Here is a 20669-nt window from a genome sequence, read left to right as displayed (position 1 = left end):
TTCACATCGAGCACGTTCGTCAAGCAGTCAGGCCATACGCCAGTTTGCCAGAAAGAAGCCATCGGCGATAAGCTCGTCAAGAACTAAGGCGATTACGAACCTCTAGGCGAATCGGTAGATTTGTTGTAAATCTAAGGGCATGTTGTGGATCTAGGTATATTAGATTTGTAACAGTCGGGAACCAAAATGAAGGTTAGGGATGGGTGTCAATCGCCACCATAAAGGTATTCAAGGTTAGAAGTCATATATAGGGCTTTCGTTAGCCTCCTACGTCGTTTTCCAGAGAGAAGAAGGAATGACAAGTTTCATGAGACTTTTTGTAAGTTTCTTAAGAGTTTCAGAATCCGAGTCTAGCTTGAGTCTTACTAGTTTAAGAATCTATTTTGTTGATATGGAATTGTAATACTGATATCATTATTTTTGAGAAGCAGCGCAAGTTTTGCTAGATTAAGCTACTTAACAAGATTATCCAATTCTACATCAAATCTCTTCCTGCGAGATTGTGATATTTATGAAGAGCAACGTCCTCCTATTATCTATCAGTACCAGAGGAAGAAGAGAAGCCCAAGTGGCTAAGAGCCCAAGCGAGAAGATCCAGTAGGTCAAGAGGAGTTAGTAAGCCTTTTGGGTAGTCACTCTAGTTTAAATAATAATAAGGTCATTGTCTTACGGTAATGTGGCCACAACGACTCTTTGGCGTAGAGACAAGGAACCAGTAGGGTTGGGTAGTAGTACTTAAGTGGCAGGATGGGTAAGGGAGTAGGTATCAAATATCAGAATACTTTTGTAAAGGGAGGGGAGAGACTCCGAGCATTTCTCTCTACTTGTTTCACTTTGTCTTATAATAAAAGAGCATTTGTCTTATTTTGTGGCTTACTCGAGAGTTCTACATCCTAAACGTATCAAATTGGTATCAGAGCCATCTGTCTTGGGAGCTACTCTTCAAGATGGCACTTAAGAAGTTGGAAGAGCAAGAGAAAGTCATGGAGAACATCCAAAAAGAATTCCAACAACTGTCCAACCTGGAGTCCGACGTTAGCGCCATGAAGAAACAACTGGGGAAGCTAGACGTCTTGGAGAAACAGATGGGAAAGCTGGATGTTCTGGAACGTCTGGAGCAGAGAATGGCAGAGGAGGATCGACGTACGTGGGGTCCAACCAAAGGAAGCGAAGATGACACTCAATTCTCCGGTGTGGAAAAACAAGGAGGGGATGAGTCTCATCAACGTTACCTGCAGAGTCCTACGCCTGAGGTGGGAGAAACGCAGAGGTGGAACACGCCGGTGGAGGAAAGGGAGCCTCTCACACAGAGGATCGAGCTTCCCCTGTTTGATGGAGAAGAGGCGGAAAGCTGGGTCCTTCGAGTGGAGCAATACTTTTGCGTTGCAGGACTTCACCGAGGAGGAGAAACTGAGGGCTGTGCGAGTGTGTTTTTCAGGAGATGCACTCTCTTGGTACCATTGGGAAAGGGATCGAAATCCTTTCCTTAACTAGGAGCAGCTTAAGAATCGAGTGTTGGAGAACTTTGTCACGGCGCATGACTTGACCGCCGGCGAAAGGTTGCCAACGTGATATTAGAAATGCAGTGGCTCGAAACACTGGGGGATACTAAAGTTAACTGGAAGGAACATAGGTTGGGATTCATGGTGGATAAAGACTGGGTCACTCTCCGCGGGGATCATAGCTATGCAACTCTGCTATCTCACTCAAGGCATTGTGGAAGGCGGTGAGACAAGAAGGGCAAGGAGTGTGGCTTGATTACTACAGTCTGCAAACCGAGAATCCAAAGAGTGAAGGAGAAACTCCCACGGAGCTCAGTTCCCTGTTAGAGGAGTTTGCGCAGGTCTTCGCTGAACCTCAGGGCCTACCTCCTTCACTAGGTATAGAACACAATATTACTTTGAAAACGGGTGCAGAACCGGTGAGTGTGAGACCCTTTATGTATCCTCAGGCACATAAAAAGGAGATAGAGAGGCATATAGCTGTGATGCTTGCTGCGAGAATTATCCGTGAGAGTGGAAGCCCTTTCTCGAGTCCTGTCTTGCTAGTAAAGAAGAAAGACGGAAGCTGGAGATTCTGTGTGGATTACCGTGCCCTGAATAAAGCCACTGTACCTGACAGTTATCCCATTCCAATGATCGACCAACTTCTAGACGAACTCCATGGAGGTAAGGTGTTCTCAAAGCTTGATCTTCGTTCTGGTTACCACCAAATCTAGGTGAGATCAGAAGACATCCCAAAAACTGCTTTCAGGTCTCACGATGGGCATTAGGAGTTCATCGTAATGCCATTTGGGCTGACAAACGCTCCCACTACCTTTCAGTCACTTATGAATGACATATTTCGACCTTTTCTCCGACGGTTTGTTCTGGTGTTCTTTGACGACATCTTATTCTACAGTCAATCCCTCTCGGAGCATCAAAATCAATTGAGGGAAGTTCTCCAAATGTTACACAAGCACAATTTGTATGCCAACCAAAAGATGTGCCAGTTCGGGAGTGAGCAGGTTGAATATCTCGATCATGTCATCACACCTGAAGGAGTGGATGCTGATCCAGGAAAAATCAGTGCGATGGTGGAATGGAAGACACCAACGAATGTCAAAGCTTTACGCGGTTTCCTGGGGCTCACGGGATATTACCGCAAGTTTGTGCAGAGTTATGGGGTGATTGGGAGGCCCTTGACCACTTTACTTAAGAATGATCAGTTCGAGTGGGGAAAAGAAGCCGATGAAGCATTCCACTCACTCAAAACAGCCATGACGACAGTACCAGTTCTGGCTCTACCAGATTTCTCTGAAATGTTTGTAGTAGAATCGGACGAGTCTAGAGTGAGCTTGGGAGCTGTCCTGATGCAAAAGGAGAGACCAATAGCATACTACAGCTATTCTAAGGAGAGGCAGCAACTCAAGTCAGTGTATGAGCGAGAACTCATGGCAATAGTGTTAGCTATACAAAAGTGGCGTCATTATCTGTTAGGGAGGAAGTTCGTGGTCAGGACAGATCATAAGAGTCTAAAGTTCCTGCTAGAACAGAGAGAGATCAATATGGAGTATCAGAGTTGGCTCACTAAGATCCTGGGGTTTGATTTTGACATTCATTACAAACCTGGCTTGGAAAACAAAGCTGCGGATGCACTGTCGCGCAAAGAGGTAGTTCCAGTGTTGTTTGCTCTCTCAGTCCCCACAGCAGTGCAGTTTGAGGAGATTTGTTCCGAGGTGGATAAGGATGGTGACTTACAGGAAATCATAAAGGAGATATGCACCGGTGCTGGAGCCAACTCTGACTATTCGTTGGTCCAAGGGCGTCTATTGAGACAAGGCAAGCTTGTGATCCCTAAAGGATCTGCCATCACAAAGCATCTTTGCGTTGAGCCTGATGATCTTAAGGGTAGTCGCAAATGTATAAATCACAAGTGCAGACTGTCATTACCCAGAAATGTTTCTAGTATCAATCTCATGTAAGACTTGACTCTCTTTCAGTACTACAAACAAAATGAAAAAAATGACTTGCCTTGAATACTCTGAGTGAATTAGCATTGATGATCAGACCAAAAGAACATTCACCAGAATACGCCCTATCTGTCTTGCATCTAACGCAATTTGTTTTTGCCACTTCGTTCACTTTGAAGTGCGAATTCCAGCGAGGTAGAAGCTCCAAGATGTTTAGAAACAGCTTAGAAACACTGTTTGCTTCCTGAAGAGTATAGTAAACAACAAAAACATATGAAGCTTGAGAAAGACGTAATTAACAACACACATAAGACACAAAGGTTTAAAGATGAGAGCAGAGACCAGAGGAAGAGTAGTGAGACTGAGATTGTCGAGTAGGAAGATATGAAGTATGTCTTGTGGAAGAACAGATTCATCATCTGTCAGGTTGTGTTGTGCTTCTTGAACATAATTCCTCAAAAAAACGCTTAAGAAAACACTAATCTTCCACAGAGACTGCACAAATCACATTCTTAAAAACATAAATGAAATAAACAATATCGATAAAAAGATTCAGGCTAGTTACGTTCTGCAAAAATTAACCTTGAGTATCATATCAAGAGCTGAAACAGAAGTGGCGTTCAGTAACTTCTCTTCAGATTCCTCTGTGTTTGAGTCTGAGAGTTACTCTACAGGAAAAGGCTTAATTAAAGGATGAGATTTGACTACTTACGGTTCTAATTTTTGGTCAATTTCTTCGAATTTCCTTACTTCTTGAACCTCTAATGGATTCATCTCCATGATCTGGCTGGGACTGATCTTTCTGGATTTTCCCAGATCTCTCTGCGCGGACACAACCTGGTCCCTCTGCCTAGCCTGCGATTCATGTAGGTGGAACTGAGAACACACACATAAGCAAAGGTACAATACATTAGCATGTATGCAGTCGAAGGAGCTTAAGTACGCTCTCAAAAAACAGAATCTCGGGTCGAATATCGTGCGTTAGGAAAATGTCGACAACACTCTTCCAGTCTCCTATAACTTGGATAAGTAACATACCCTCACTCAGGTACAGATATCAGAGTAACTTGCTTGTCTTTTACAAAAATGTCTAAAAGCTTTACCTCTTTCTCAGAACCAAAATATCTGACCCAGCTACTGTTTTCATAAGCTATACAGTTGTATTGATCTCCATGCGAGCAAGCCTAAATATTAACATTAGATTTGTTTCTGGTACTTCAATATATAGTAAACTTAATGGAAGTAAAACAAATTTTAGATACTTGGCTTATTACCATTGAGACAAGACGGTATTTGGTGTATAAGCTGTCACCTTCGTATCTGCATATGGCACTAATACATATCTCAGTTTCCAGAGCAGCAGCTGTACGGTATATATCGATGCTAGTCTCATTGTTCTCCCACTGAAGTGCTAAAAACAACACAAGAAAACATCCTCAAAACTACTGCATTTTCTTATTAATGCTACTAACCAACTAACTCCATAGCTATTATATATAAGCTTACCAATTGTGAGAACAGTTGGGAGATTGTTTATCATCCATTGAACATAGTTACGTTTCCCACATCCTTCCTTGTCGCAAAGCATCTTTACGTTGAGCCTGATGATCTTAAGGGTAGTCTCAAATGCTCTAATCACGAATACGGACTGTGATTACGCAAAAACGTTTCTAGCATCAGCCTCATGAAAGAAATATTGACTCTGTTTCACTTTCAGTAGTTAAAACATAAGGAAGAAAATGACTTGCGTACGTTGTAAACTCTGAGTGAATCAGCATTGACGATGATGCCATAAGAACGTTGACCAGAATACGCCATATTCATCTTGCATCTAAAGCAAATGGTTTTCTCCACTTCATCAACTTCAAAGTGTGAATAACAGCGAGGAAGAAGCTCCAAGATGTTTAGAAAGAATTTAAGAACATGGTTTTCTTCCTAAAGAGTATAGTAAACAACAAGAAAACATATGAAGCTTGAGACAGAAGTAATTAACAACATACATAAGTCACAAAAGGTTTCAAAAAGATGAGAGCAGAGACCAGAGGATGAGTGAGACTGAGATTGTTGAGTAGGAAAGTACGAAGTATCTCCTTTGGAGGAGCAGAGTGGTCAATATAATCCAACCAATAAGGGATGTACGTAGCGGATAGGCGGCTGCCAGTGGCCCGGCTAGGGAACCTAATCGTTGGTGGAACTTCGGCTCGATCGCGGGCAGTTCTCCTCAGAGTGACGATCCTTCCGGGCCAGTCCGTGGTTTGTCCGGCCGAGTGACGGACGTGGTTCGGGGGTGTTACAGGCATTGTCCTCCAACCGTGTATAGTTAAGTGTCCCGTCGCTCCACACAAATCGCAAAGTACTGTGTTTCTTAGATGAACTTGAATTGGGTAAATCACCCTCTTCCGGGCAGTGGCTCTGGTTCTCAGCCGGCCTCTAGGCTGCGGTATCGTGGTATGTTCTCCCGACGGCGCTCTTGACTGTGCCTCTTGTTCCGACATCCTCGATCTCCTGGTACTACTCTCTCCTTCTTAGAACATTGAGAACTCCCTGTCCAGCTTCATTCTTTCTAACATTGGACCTCTTGGTACTTCCTCCATCTCCCTCAAGCGGTTTAGCGATATCTCATTCCTTAGGTTCGTCTCCAGCATCCTCAGATCCCACCTTCCATGTCTCGACAACTCTTCTTCTTGATTGGTCTCTGGCTGCAGCTCTCTGACCAGTCCTCCCTGGACGCTACTCCGCCCGCGGCCGAGGGTTCGCTTAGGCTTTGCAACCCTTGCGTCGCCTGGCACGTTGTGTTAGCCCGGAAAAGGCCAATTATCAAATATAACTTGTCATGTTTCCCCCAAAAATCGGATATATTACTTATAATAAATTATTACATTGAAAATAAGTTATCAAGCAATATTCATAAATAGTCGGATACTTTCATATAATACATAGTTGGAAAATATAGAATTTTACAAAAACACATAAAACAATCCCTATCCGGCACCCTATGTTTGCTCCAGCTCTAGACTCAACCTAAGCTTCCTGCAAAGCAAACACTAAACAACATGAGTAATCTAAGAGTACTCAGTAAGCATGGGTACCCTTTTCCCCTAAACATGCATTCTACTCTACCCTGCCCCGAATACCCCAACAAGCAAGGAAACAAGCAAGCAATCAAAGCTACGCAAGCAGAAACATAGCGGAAGCAACAAACAATCAAGCAAGCAAAGAAGGTTAGTTCAATCAAGACTCGACTCGATTAACCTAGACACTTCTATCCTACGCGACACAAAGACAACTAGAATAAAATCAAAGTAACTTGACTACTCTAGACTCTTTCACGTATACGACAACAAAGACGACTAGAATAAAATCAAGGTAATCTCGACTACTCTAGACTCTTTCACCTATGGGCCCTCGATAATCTATTACGTTCCAAACCACTTCCCATGCTGAAACCACAAAGGTAACAAGCATGAGCCAACTTCCCATGCTGAAACCACAAAGGTAACCAGCATGAGCCAACAAATGCTACATCGTCATGTAGCTGTCGCTCTAGTAGCTAGCTAGACGCCGACTTTGTCCCGTGCGTGTAGCCATTAGAGAACTCTCAGGAGACAACCTTTCTACACTTGGAACAGAAGATCGACTACTCTATTCTAGCTACGACTCAAAAACAATAACTAATATAATTCAAGAGACTAGATAAAATAAGTACTACTAATTCAAAGGGTTAGTAAAAACTCTAAGAATCTAGTACTATCACACAAGCAATTCAAGCAAGAAAATCAAGCATAACAAGCAAGAAAATCAAGCAAGAAAAACACGCAACAATCAACAAGCAGCAACCTAGATTGTTCTACATGCATGCAACCACCCAATCCGATTTTAAGCAAGAAAATATTTCAGTTAAAATCTATCAATGCATGCAAGTCTATGGTCCAAATTTTAAGCAAGCCAAATTGCTAAAAATGCATCAAGTTCAATTCTCAACATGCATGGTGATTCCTAGCATAAATTCTATGTGATTAGCATCAATCTAGCATGAATCCTACCAGTTTAAGCATGCAACATCAAATTGATTCTAGCCTGAATCCTAGTCTAAATGCAGCAAGCAATAGGTACATACATGAACCCTAGAGTTCATGCAGCACCCAAGCAAATCTACTACAGACTCACAGTGATTCAGCAGAGGATTGATTCGATTGGACTTCACGGCACCACGGATCAGACAACGTTCCCTTTGTTGCGTCCAACAGCGTCCCGACTGCGTCCGAACAGCGTCCTGACTGCGTCCGAACAGCGTCCCAGTAGTGGTCTCTCCTCTTCTTCGTGAGAGAAATGAACTTAGAATTTTTTTGTGGTTTTCTTTCTCTCAGCAGTGAATGACGAAAATGAGAGAGAGGAAGGCTCCTATTAATAGCCGAGATCGCCTCCTTCTCTCCCTTAAGATGTTGGACAAATGGCTTCAAAATTTGCATGTGCAACATGACTTGGCGTTTCTTGAGACATTTGGCGAGGTCTCTTGCTTATGCCCCAATTTTCTTTCTTTGCATGAAAATCTATTGGCCACTCGTTAAAAATACAAATGAATATGTCTCCCACTTCCTCTCGCATGAAATTCTATTGGTCGGTTCAGAAAGAGAAATCTTCTTTGTCTCTCCCTGCGTTCATGTATCAAACAAGCAGGTCCCGCGACTCTGCTAGCGACTTGAAAAGCGATGGATTAGGAATATTCTTCTGTCTCCACTTTATTTTTGCATGAATTCTTATTGGTCAATCCATAAGAAAAGCAATGATTATGACTCTCTTCACTTTTTAACACTTGGCAGTCTTATTCCTATAAGCTGCATGAATTTTGATTGGTTGATCAAGAGAAAAGAATATCTTTTGCGCAGGCAGACAAACGCCCCAAAATTTTGGGTTTCTGTCTGGTCGGTTCCGCGGTTCTGCATAAGTACCGCGTCTGTCGAGCGTCCGATAAGTCCGTAATATCTCGGTCTCGTCCGTAACCTCTCCGTCTCGCCCGTAACTTCTCTGTCAGTACCGTCTTTGCTCCGCGTATAATCGGTCTATATCATCTCCACTCCGCACGCGTCTGTCTACTTGGTCCGTACCGTCTTCATTCCGCACGCGTCTGTCTAATTGCTCGGTCTATGTACGTCCGATATGTCCGTACCGTCTCCGTCCCGCATACGTCCATCCTGTCCGTACCGTCTTCGCCCAGCATACGTCCATCCTGACTGTACCGTCTCCGTCCCACGTACGTCCATCCTGTTCGTACCGTGTCCGTCCTGCGTATGTCTGTCCTGTCCATACCGTCTCTGTCCCATGTACGTCCGTCTATACCATCTTCGTCCCGCGGACATGGTTCTGCGTGAAAATTGCTGGTTTTTGATCAGAACACGAAGTCTCGATCGTACCTTGGTTTATGGTTATTTTTGAATGGGCCATTCTTCTTCTTCTTCAGCCTCCTATTGAACTTAACCTCTTGACCTTCGGCCATTGGCCATTCTCCGGCTTGTTGATTTTTTCTCCAGACTCCTTTCGGTCATCCTTCTTATTTTTCTCTTCTCCTTCTTTCTAGGTCTTTTCCGGGTCTTTTTTTCGAAAATTTTTATTTGGAATTTTACCCTTAGTGAGGGTCATTACAGTGTCTCTCCATTAAAAGGTAATACACTATACATAACCTCTCCACCTTTACCTCCTTTCACCACCACCACCTTTACCTCCTTTCACCACTACCACCTCCACCTCTTTATCACCATCACCCTTAGGGTTCACAAGGTACTATCCTATAGGGTTCAGTTTTCCTCTAGCCACCACCACCGCCAACCACCGGCTGTAACCTCGGGCGACCGCCGGCCATCTCCGACCTCCAACCACCGGCGAACCCCGGCCATCTCCGACCTCTGGCCACCGCCAGCCACCACCAGCCACCACCTACAAAATAACTAGAACACTAAAATGGTAATTTTATCTACCCCTCCTCATATTCTTCTAATTTTGTCAATTAATATGCTATATTCTTAATTAAATATGTGAATATGGTTATTCAGCAAATTGACCCTTAATAGTATAGATTGTTTGGCTCCGCGTTTAATACCTTTCACCTGATACAGTTAGTTCCGAATACACATACACCGGGCCGTACCCAAGATCCGCGCGTTTTTAAGCCTAAATTTACTCTATTACCCTTTTCTTGTTCTTCAGAATTTTTTTATGAAGAGGGCATTAGATGAAATTTTGTTTTGTTTATTTTTTATGTTTAAGTGTACTCTCCGATTAATAGTATAGATTTGTTATAATAACTAAGAAAATTGTATTTTTCTTTTAAAGATTATATTTAGATTCTATCTTGAATATTATTCATCTTTACGTTCATCTATACAAAATATTCTTCATCTTTACAATTGAATATTCTTCATCTTTACGTTCGTCTCGTGTACTACATGTCATTTTATACTTATCTTTTAGTATTATAAAAATAAATAATCTACCAGATTAGTTATTAGTTTTTGTTGTATTAAGTTTATTTTTAATTTTTAGTTTAAGTACTTATGATTTGTTAATACATTAAAGTTAAAGGATTGATTTGTAATTTTAAAAAATCAATTCCAAACTGGAGGAGTGAATTGAAAGTCTCCAAATATAAAAATATCTAATTTGGAGATGAAAATGTAGATAAGTTGGAGAAGTTGTTTCTTTTAAATGGAGTTTGGAGTTTAAAATGAAGATGAGTTGGAAATGATCTAATATACCTAAACCCACTTATCTAAGAACAAATTAAGAAGTATCTTTCATATAAATGTACCTAGTACGCACTCATGTAACACATATTTAAAATCTTGTTGATTTGTTTTTCCTAATCTTGTAAAATCTTTCAAACTTTCTAAAAAGATATTGAACAATATTCTCTTGTTTATTCAATGTTTTTGTCAAAAAAAGAGAAAAAAAAATACAAAAAGAAAGAGAGATAGATTCAAGTCATCGTAGGTGTTTAAGGACCAAGATCTGGCTGCTCTTGCCGAGAGCGAAGAAGCTGTTAAGAACCGGTTTGCGACCAACATCGAGCCTTACTTAGCCGACGTAAACATCACGGTTATCACCGTCGGTAACGAAGTCATCTCCGGTCCAATCGGTCCTCACGTGTTTCCCGTCGTGCAGTCTCTCACCAGCCTTGTCAAGTCCAAGAACCTACCGATCTCGATAAGCACCGTAATGGCTATGTCTAACCTCGAGCAATCTTACCCACCTTTCGGTGGATCGTTCTCCCCCCAGCTCGTGAACAACTAGTTCCTGTGCTCAAATTCTTGTCTCAAACCAACACGCCTATCTTTGTCAACATCAACCCTTACTTCGCTTACGTGTCCAATCCCATCAACATCAAGCTCGACTATGCTATCTACAAACATGTCGCTTTCCAGGATGGGCTAATGAAGTATACAAACCTGTTTGATGCCATCTTCGACGCTTTCGTGTGGGCAATGGAGAAAGAGGGAGTGATGGATTTATCAGTGGTGGTGGCTCTTCGTCTCTGCCTCCCAAACTCCTCCGCTCCCCACAAGACCCACGTTCACTTTCAACAAAAAAAATAAGAAAAAGTCATGAACGCTATGATTCACAATATCTCTATTTGGTGAAAGTGTTTTCATGACTTTTGTTATGAAAGAAATGACATAAAATCTTAAACCAATAACATAATATTTAAATTCATTAACAATCCAAAATTCTTTAATAACATAAAATTTTTAATGACTTAATAAAACTCTTAATCCAATAACACTAGATTTATCAAGATTTTAGATAATTTTTTACAAATCCACAACTAATAACACCTAATTTTAAAAAAGTTTTAAAAAGTGTTGATTGAATAACAACATATTTTACCTAACTTTTAAAGTCGTTAAAAGTCTATTTAACTCTCGAACCAATAACTCCCTAATTGTTTTAACAAGCAACTATTAAACAAAATTCATTATCTCTATGTTATTTAAAAGAAACAAATTTCATTATCTCTATACTAAATCTTGATTATATAAGGTAGGAGGAAGAATATTTAACTAGGTGAGCAAGATAGTTTGTACCACATTTTAAAAATCTTTGTAATTTCTATATTTCTCTTTCGTCATTTAGCTCAACATATTTAATTTACACCAATATATCTCATTCATCCGGGTCATCATCACTATCACTAATCATCCTGAAAATTTTTCTAGATATGAGAGAATTAGAGATTCAAATAACAAATTCCTCAAAAATATAGTGTAAAAAATAAAATAATAACCCCATGCTTAAATGAAATCCAGAAAATACACAAAGCTAAAAAAAATTCTTGAGAAAATACAAACAAACGGCAACATATATGTTATAAATAAAAAAGAATTTTTGAGAAAATACAAACAAACGGCAACATTTATCTTATAAATATCTCATAGATGAACGAACAGGGGCGGATCCACATAGGTTGGAGGGGGTGCAACTGCACCAGATGAAATATAAAAGTTGTTTGATTTTGTATTAACATTGTTGATATAAGTGGTGTAGTGGTAATGAATGCACCACATAATCCAAGAGGAAGACGGTTCAAACCCCCTCTAAAACTAATTTTTGCTCTTTTTGCACCTGATCCAAACTTTGGCTGGATCCGCCACCGTGAACGAAATATGTAAAATAGCTTAACAAATTAAAAACTCCAATCCATAAATGAAGGAAGTAATCCATAAAAGACTATGCAAAGATAAAAACGAAATCGTAGTTCTCCAAAGCATGAAAATCTTTAGCAAAAAGCAACGAAAATATAAAATAACGTTTTCATGTTACCCACGTTATAGATTGTGGTTGCAGTTGCCCCCAACAACATATAAATAAATAAAAACTTAACATTAAACAAAGTTGGTAAAGTGGTCAAATTGCTACATTTTGCCATTGAACATCAGATTATCTAAGGATCAGAGGTTATTTGCATTGAAATAGATTTATGCTATTTTTGTATGTTATTTTATTTAGCATTAGGAGAAAAGAATGTTATAATTCTCTCTCTGTCAAATTATTACACTTCCGTACACTCTCTTTCAGACAGAGTCAACTAAAGCCCTAACACTCTGACAGACACTAATATCAGTTTCATAATCAATTATTCGGTTCGGTTCCCTAGTTGTTATCGGCATTAATTGATTAATTGGTATTTGCTTTTTTTTTTTTGAAGTCCTTCATCCTCTAAAGCTCTCCCAAATTTCTAGGGTTTAGGGGTTTTTCCCCTGAATTTGAATTTCCCAGATCTCATCATCTAAAATCTCCAAAATCGATTGAGGATTCTCAACAATTCCGGCGATGGCGGATGAGAAGAACGGTGGACGTCTGAGTGACGCTAGTGACTACTCTTCAGAGGACGAAGGAACAGAGGATTACAGGAGAGGAGGCTACCATACGGTTCGAGTCGGTGATACTTTCAAGAATGGATCTTATGTCATTCAGAGCAAGCTTGGTTGGGGACATTTCTCCACTGTTTGGCTTGCTTGGGATACTCACAACTCTGTAAGTCACTTTCTTCACTTCTACGGTTCGCTTGTCACATAATCAAATTTTTAGGGTTTTATGAATTGCATTGTTGGGATTGAGCTTAGCTTTGTTGGATAAAAATGTGAATGTGAATCTTGCCTTTCAATTTTTACTGTTTGTAGAGATACGTAGCTTTGAAAATCCAGAAGAGTGCTCAGCACTATACTGAAGCAGCCATGGACGAGATAAATATATTGAAACAGATCGCAGAAGGTGATGAGGAAGATAACAAGTGTGTTGTGAAGCTTCTTGATCATTTCAAGCACGCAGGTCCTAATGGGAACCATGTTTGTATGGTCTTTGAGTATTTGGGAGACAACCTCTTGTCTGTTATCAAGTACAGTGATTACAGAGGGGTTCCTCTTAACATGGTTAAAGAGATCTGTTTTCATATTTTAGTTGGTCTGGATTATCTTCACCGCAAGCTCTCGATTATTCATACTGATATCAAGCCGGAGAATATTCTGCTTTGTTCCACCATTGACCCTGAAGCAGATGCTAGGAAAGCAGGTACTCCTCTTGTACTTCCAACTGCTAAGGACAAGAATGTTCCTGAGAGACAGGCTGAGAAAGACAAACCTAAGAGTTACACTTACAGTGCGGATTTGACTAAGAATCAGAAAAAGAAGATTCGTAAGAAAGCTAAGAAAGTGGAAGGTTCAGAGGAAAACGAGAGAGATGCAACATCAAATGGAAATTCAAATGTGGAGGGGTCGGAAGAGAGTTCGGAGAGAGGAAAAGATGCAGAGAATGATAGTCAAAAGAGTCGGGGAAATAGGAGAGGAAGTCGATCCACGAGGCAAAAGCTACTTGCGGATGTTGATCGGAAATGCAAGTTGGTAGATTTTGGGAATGCTTGTTGGACTTATAAACAGTTTACGAGTGATATTCAGACGAGACAGTACCGGTGTCCTGAGGTTGTTCTTGGCTCAAAATACTCAACCTCTGCGGATATGTGGTCATTTGCTTGCATTTGTTTTGAGCTTGCCACCGGAGATGTTCTATTCGATCCTCACAGTGGTGAAAACTTTGAGCGGGATGAGGTATATCTCTCTTGCTTTCTCATGTTCTGTCAAAAACTCAAATAATTTCAGTAGAGCTTATATGTAACTAATGGGCTTTTTGGTTTCAGGATCACTTGGCATTGATGATGGAGCTTCTTGGGGTGATGCCAAAACAGGTAAAAATTTGAGAAACACATTGTTCTTTTTTGTTTATAAGTATGGTTTCGCGCTTTTGAACGGGATCTTTTGTTTATATAGATTGCGTTAGGCGGACGCCATTCACGAGATTTCTTCAACCGACAGGGTGAACTGAGGCACATCAGGCGGTTACGGTTTTGGCCACTTAGCAAGGTCTTAACGGATAAATATGACTTCAGTGAGGAAGATGCAATTGCTATGCAAGATTTCATTATTCCTATACTTGGATTTCTACCTGAGAAGAGACCAACAGCTGCTCAGTGCCTAACGCACCCATGGATGAATCCGGTCCCTAGATCATTGAAACCGTCATCGAGTCCACAAAAAAACCCAAAGAAGAAGAAGCATCAGATGAGAATACAACGAAGGAAAAGGATGAGAGGGAAGCGATGGAGGTTGGTGTTGGGAACATCGCCATTGATGGCTCAGAACCAAAGACCTCAGCAAGAGAAGGTCGTCAATCTGCTCGTGACCTTCGCACTTGAGAAAACATTATTACGGGAAAATTTTTGTATGTCTTTGAATATCCTCTATAGGAATCGAAGATTTAGATACTGTGTTGTTTTATTCTCCCTTCACTATTGAAAACAAAAGATTTGAAAATTCATTTGCTTTTAATACAAGCTTATTAAATGATACACTGATTTAACAGTAACCAATAGTGCAGAGCATACGCAATGAGGACATAACACACAAGTAGAGGGGTTCAATGGAGACCACACAAATAAATATATATATCAAACTTGATATGAACTTACTTCCGCTCTAACACCTAGAAGGGGCCTAATGCCACAATGTAAATGTGTGATGAAATTTTCTTTCTTCACGGATTTCCCACCTGTAATATATACGTTATTTTCAGCTCTCTTAACCAAATTTCAAGGAAAACGGAAATATTTTAGGATTGAAGACGGGTTTACCACTTCTTTTGTCTTTTAGGATTGAAGGTTCAAAATATTTTGCGTCTACTGAGATACGAATACATGAGGAAGAAGGCGACTGCAGCGCCTATGATGATTCCACCCGTTGTTGGCCAGAATGCAGACTGCATAAACCCGAGATATTAACGGTGAAGTGATGCTAAAATAGTGTATAAAGATGTGGCTACATGATGAGGGCTTACAGCTTGTTCCTCAAGATAGGACCTCAAGTTCATGCCGAATATACCTGCACGCACCCAAAAGAAAAGTTACGATGATTTGTTGAACAGGGGAAAATAGGAATTATTGGCTTGGAGATCATGTATAAATAGCACAGTCAGTTCAATCTCGGTAGTTGGTAGTTTAAATGCAAAAAGAAGAAGCAAGCCTCTAACACAGTTCAAAGGTTACAAATCATAAACGGGTTGTGAATGTACCTGCGATCAGAGCACCAACTGCAACACAAAATGTACCGACCTGAAGAAGCAGCTCAAATCTGCTGACCTCAAGCCTCCGAGAACTGGAAAATAAACAACAATGTATCATGATAAGAGTGCCTATTCATTTGAGAGAAAGGAGGGTTGTGTGATCTTCAAGACCTTAGATTGACAGCAATTGAGTCTTCCATTTCCTTTGCAGAATCCAGAAGTCTTTCTGCTTGTCCATGGCATGACTCACATCTGCACATACGAAGCCATAGAGTTTTACTACATAACAATGTAACATATCAGAGTGCTTCAAGAGTAAAAGTCAAGACCTCTGCAGATAGTTCTCCAAGAGCATTTTAATTTCCTCCTCTTCTTCTGCAAAGAAAATAAATCTCGTTAAATTCATCTGTTTGTGGTGACTATCACGGAGGAAATGTTTGCAGTCTTACCCTCAGCAATCAGCTTCTCTGAGGGTAACGTACACTCCAAATCATCGTCTCCTCTTCTAAGTGTGCAGTTTCTTCCCATGATGCATATGCGGCGTATTTCATGGGGATCCTCCAAAAGATCCAGGAGCATTTGTCTAAGAGCTCCAGCTCTGGAGCCTAATTCGACCTTTAAAAAGTGTAAAAGGAAAAATACAAAACAAAGAAACGAAAACTGAGTCCTCTGAAGTGAACAACTGAATCAAGAATATGCATAGATAAACAACTTAATGAAGTTTACCAGTCTTTGTTTACTAATACGAAGTTCTTCCAATATGGGCTTGTTCGTTTGGCTGCCGCAGGTACCTGCGGCTGCGGCAGACGCAGGTATGGTTGTTCGTTTGCTTGCCGCGGGTACTTGCGTCATGACGCTGCGGCAAACGCTACGACCTGCGTCTAATATTTTTAAACGTTGTTTCAATTCAGCGGCTAAAAACATAAACGCAGTCGCTGCCGCCAGCGTCAACCAAACGAACAAGCCCTATATCAGCAGTTAAGCGGTTGGGCAAAACCTCAAGAAGAGCTTGGACCTGAACCAAATGGCACAAATATAAAGAGTTAAGAGCAAAAGAAATGATGATAAGCTCCATCGTGAGTATGTGAGGCGTCAGAAGACACATGCGACAGAGTAGGCACGTGATAAATTTTAACAGAAAGAAGAAGAGGATATTTTGAAACCCAATCTGTAACAAACTTTCTTTACTAATTGTTTTATTTTTTCTTTGTGCAAAATACTAATTGTTTTAGTATAACGACAAACTCTCATTGGTTAGAGAGGATTATGCAAATTATTGTACAAGATCTCGGATGTGGGATTCATGAGTGGTGAGCTAGAAATGATGTTCTAGTCTTCCTTTCCATGCTTGTATGATCTTAAAAAGCCATAAGCCAATGTTTGGAGAAACTACAGGGTTTCATGTCAGTACGTATCATGCTCAGTTCAATGTGTTATTTATACCAGACACTAAACTTTGTATGAATAGGAAAATGCATTATTCGACTCTAAAATGGCAGTCTTATCCTCTATAGCATGACTCAGTTCCTTTTGACTTTTGCGATGCAAGAAGGCAGAAGCAACTGAATGATGGAGGATGTCCTAGTCCAGCAGTCAAAGTGAAGAAGAACTAAATGAAATATACTCACTAGCTTTCATACTCACACGGGGTTCTATGTCCATAAGCCTTTGCTCTAATCGTTGTATCCTTGAGATAAGCGCAGATTCGACAGCCTTCAATTAAGCCAGAGTAATGAACGTTAACACCAAAGAGGTTAAACTTTTTTCGAACTCAAGTTATGCAGGGCTGAAGAGATGATTTTCATAATATTTGATCTGTATACACAACATATATTTCTTCTTTCTAACATAAATAAATCATCATCCAGAAATTTATTAATGAAGCCAAACCAAACCTCGAGTTCAAATGGCATAGAGGGTCCTCCATTCATACTTCTTGGGTTAAGCCGAGGCATCAATGTATCAACAAAAGCCCTTCCTAAGTTCCTCCTCTCCTGAAAATACTTTGGACTAACATCAACAAACAATTAGAGTGAATAATCTGAAGAAGAGATATACTGCTACCAAAATTACCGGTTATAATCAAATATAAGGACACGGTCTCGCATTGCTATTGCTCGCAGAGAGCCCAAATTTAGCAGAATCGCATGTTCACGAACCTAAATAACAGGTAAGTAAAGGTTCCATGATTGTCATATACAAATAATATACAGGGTAATGAGGTAGAGATGGGTCATCATTGTCATAAGAGAAATGGTAGTTTAAGCTAATTTACCAAAAGAGATGGCACTGAGTTTGTCATAAACAATGAAGGATCCACGCTTCTTATATCTCTTGGACGAAGACCTGATGACAAAAAAAAAAGAGTAAACTTATTCATAGAGAACAGAACAACCAACATCAAGATAAAAAATGTATAATTTAACACTCACCACTGGATTTGAGAAGCTGTCTTCTGTTAATCTTCCTCGTAGATATTACTCCAGTCGCCTTCACTTCAACAACCTTTTATTATATTATTTATTCCAGAGACATAAAAGTTTTAAAATTTTGATTAGACACAACACAACAGAGAGACAGCTTCAACCACATGTCTCTTACACAACAAAATCAGAATCCTATGATGATGATGATGATGTTATGAACATGCAAATTTCAATTTTTTTTTTTACTTAAAAGGAGAAACAATGAAACCTCATAAACGGGTTCACGAATTCCCAGAGACGTAGAATCACTTGACGAAGAAGAAGAATTGATCTTCTTTGAATCATCGCTTCCTCCGTCACTATTACCAGTGTCACTACCATCGTCATCGCTAAGGTTTAGGGATTCGTAATCGCCGACGAAATCTTCGGCGGTTGTTGAGGATTTCGCTAAACATTTCGATCTCGATGATGATGATAAAACTTTGAGTGCTTCGAAGTAGATCGGAGTTCTTCTACTCAGGGCAGATAAGTGGAGAGAAAAGGAAGAAGAAGATCCAGGAAGAAGGTAATGGAGAGACGGAGATGGAGAATGATCGGAGGAATTGAGGAGTGGAGTGAATGAAGAGGGAGATGGAGTTAACGCCATTGTTGGTGGTAGGAGCGAGGAAAGCTTTGGTTTTGGAGAGATTCTTCGTTGGGTTTTTTTTAGCTTAAGGATAATTTTACAAATAAAGATAAAACAATATCCATTTTTTCTATATAAGTTTTTTAAAATTATTTAGAAAGATTTATAAAACACTAGATGAGAACCCGCCCGATGTGCGAGTTTTAAGTTTTATAAATTTAATTAAATTTAAAAATATATATATTAAAATTTGTTGTTAGTTATTTATAAATTTTATTTTTGTTATAATACACTGATTTATATTCATTTACAAATCTTTTATGTAGGTTACTATTAAAACTGTATTTTTTTACACCTAAATATACTCTGTGTTACAAATATATTCTTTATCACCACCTAGAAATGTCTATATGAATACATTAAGCCAACTATTTTACTTCATTTCTGCATAGTTTTTTAATTACTTAAATTGTTGGCTCAAAAAACATTTTGAATAAAAAGTATATTACATAATATACTAATCAATGATATATCATCAAAATAATGTATGACCACCATGGAGAAAACCTCAGCTCCGCTCTCATCCCTTATGGAGAGAACCTTGCGTGCAACCTCCTCCACCATGGAGAGAACCTTGGCTCCGCCTTCCTCCCTTGGGGAATAACCTTGCGTCCAACCTCCTCCACCTTCCTCCCTTGGGGAGATAACCTTGTGTCCAACCTTCTCCACCATAGAGAGAAACTTGACTGTGTCTTCCTTCTATGTGGAGAGAACATGTTCGCGCCTTTTTGCTATCTCAAAATGGCTTGCTCCGACAACCAATGAAAGTAAAAACATTTTTCTAACGTTACAAAATCTTTTGATAGTAACTAATATTAAATTTTCTAATGTATTTGTGATAGTAACTATGCAGAAGTGAAAGTGAAATAGTTGGATTAATGTGTTTATATATTACATAATATACTAATCAGTAATGTATCATCACAATAATGTATGACCGCCATGGAAAAAACCTCGGCTCCGCCCTCATCCCTTATGGATAGAACATTGCGTCCAACCTGCTCCACCATGGAGAGAACCTTGGCTCCGCCTTCCTCCCTTGGGAGATAACATTGCGTCCAACCTCCTCCACCTCCCTCTCTTAGGGAGATAACCTTGTGTCTAATCTTCTCCACCATAGAGAGAACCTCGGCTCTGCCCTCCTCCTATGTGGAGAGAAAATGTTCATGTCTTTTTGCTATTTCAAAATGGCTTGCTCCGACAACCATTGAAAGTAAAAACCTTTTTCTAACTTCACAATATGTTTTGATAGTAACTACTATTAAATTTCCCAATGTATTCGTGGAAATACCTTTGACACACCATGATGCAGTCTCTATCTCTGTAACGCCTAAACCGCCACCTTTCTTAGTGAGCCCATGTCCACTCTCAGTCCATGGCCCAACTTCCTAAGTGGGCCTTACATCTATTCTCGACATGTGGACCCACCCATATTTGATGGCAGGTTTGTTACGTCTTGGAGACTTTTAAAACTTGTTTACCGACCCTACAAATCAACAAATGATCTTTTCCTGTGTTTTGTCCTCACTCGCACAGTTCCGACAATCACTTCCAGGAAGGTCACCCATCATGAAGTTCTCTCAGAACCCTTGACCGAAAAAATAATTGCATTTTGGTGACATATGTGGTCATATCAATTCTTTTAAACCTTTCCGCAAACCAGGGTATCAGAGTCTTTGAGATCCTATGGATCTATCAACAACGATTTATGTTTTTCTAATCTATCTATATATGTTTGTTGTAAGCTTGTGTTTGATTAACTTATTTTACCCATCTATTAGGTTGATGAGCTTTTACTCTTTATCTCCATTTGGGATTGAGTGAAAATAATGGTAACAATTATGTTTGCAAAAATAAGAAAGGTTTATGACCAACCAATCAAGGTTGAGAAATTAGAAGAAAATTAATTTGGCATAATTAAAGAAAAAATAAAAAATTATAAGCATGGTAATATATCCCAAATAATTCAAAGTTAAAAAAAATAAATTAAATAAAACACTTTAAAAAT

General features: G+C 39.8%; 2 protein-coding genes and 2 pseudogenes across 4 annotated transcripts; 2 read left to right on the top strand and 2 right to left on the bottom strand.

The window, feature by feature from the left end:
* Nucleotides 1–4361: 4361 nt before the first annotated feature.
* Nucleotides 4362–5946, bottom strand: LOC104772502 (uncharacterized). The gene is made up of 6 exons (XM_087503716.1): nt 5491–5946; nt 5204–5386; nt 4958–5099; nt 4726–4862; nt 4555–4635; nt 4362–4490 (listed from the first exon to the last, which is right to left on the bottom strand). The coding sequence occupies exons 1-6, from the start codon at nt 5944–5946 to the stop codon at nt 4362–4364; spliced, it is 1128 nt and encodes a 375-aa protein (XP_087359842.1).
* A 4301-nt stretch (nt 5947–10247) lies between these two features.
* LOC109131184 (putative glucan endo-1,3-beta-glucosidase BG4 pseudogene) lies at nt 10248–11037 on the top strand (annotated as a pseudogene).
* A 1527-nt stretch (nt 11038–12564) lies between these two features.
* LOC104770754 (uncharacterized) lies at nt 12565–14838 on the top strand (annotated as a pseudogene). Its single transcript, XR_015593496.1, has 4 exons — nt 12565–12976; nt 13123–14043; nt 14133–14180; nt 14263–14838. The product of XR_015593496.1 is annotated as an uncharacterized LOC104770754 (transcript).
* On the bottom strand, nt 14798–18700 carry LOC104770755 (magnesium transporter MRS2-11, chloroplastic-like). Of its 2 annotated transcripts, XM_010495211.3 has the most exons (15): nt 18245–18700; nt 17983–18055; nt 17826–17896; nt 17624–17709; nt 17446–17536; nt 17195–17263; nt 16512–16565; nt 16277–16315; nt 16000–16165; nt 15880–15925; nt 15722–15802; nt 15560–15642; nt 15326–15369; nt 15123–15247; nt 14798–15040 (listed from the first exon to the last, which is right to left on the bottom strand). In XM_010495211.3, exons 1-14 carry the CDS (start codon nt 18620–18622, stop codon nt 15152–15154), a joined length of 1377 nt encoding a protein of 458 aa, XP_010493513.1. In that variant the 5' UTR covers nt 18623–18700; the 3' UTR covers nt 14798–15040; nt 15123–15151. The 2 variants fall into 2 exon arrangements, with proteins under 2 accessions (XP_010493513.1, XP_087362025.1); XM_087505899.1 differs by lacking the exons at nt 17624–17709; nt 17826–17896; nt 17983–18055; nt 18245–18700 and having other exon boundaries at nt 16277–16565; nt 17179–17263; nt 17446–17525.
* Nucleotides 18701–20669: the final 1969 nt, after the last annotated feature.

The sequence above is a fragment of the Camelina sativa genome, chromosome 20 (genome assembly GCF_030686135.1).
Source record: "Camelina sativa cultivar CO46 ecotype springtype chromosome 20, ASM3068613v1".
NCBI classification, from domain to species: Eukaryota; Viridiplantae; Streptophyta; class Magnoliopsida; order Brassicales; family Brassicaceae; genus Camelina; species Camelina sativa.
The sequence above is the reverse complement of the archived record's forward strand: the minus strand, read 5'-3'. Positions and strand labels throughout refer to the sequence as shown.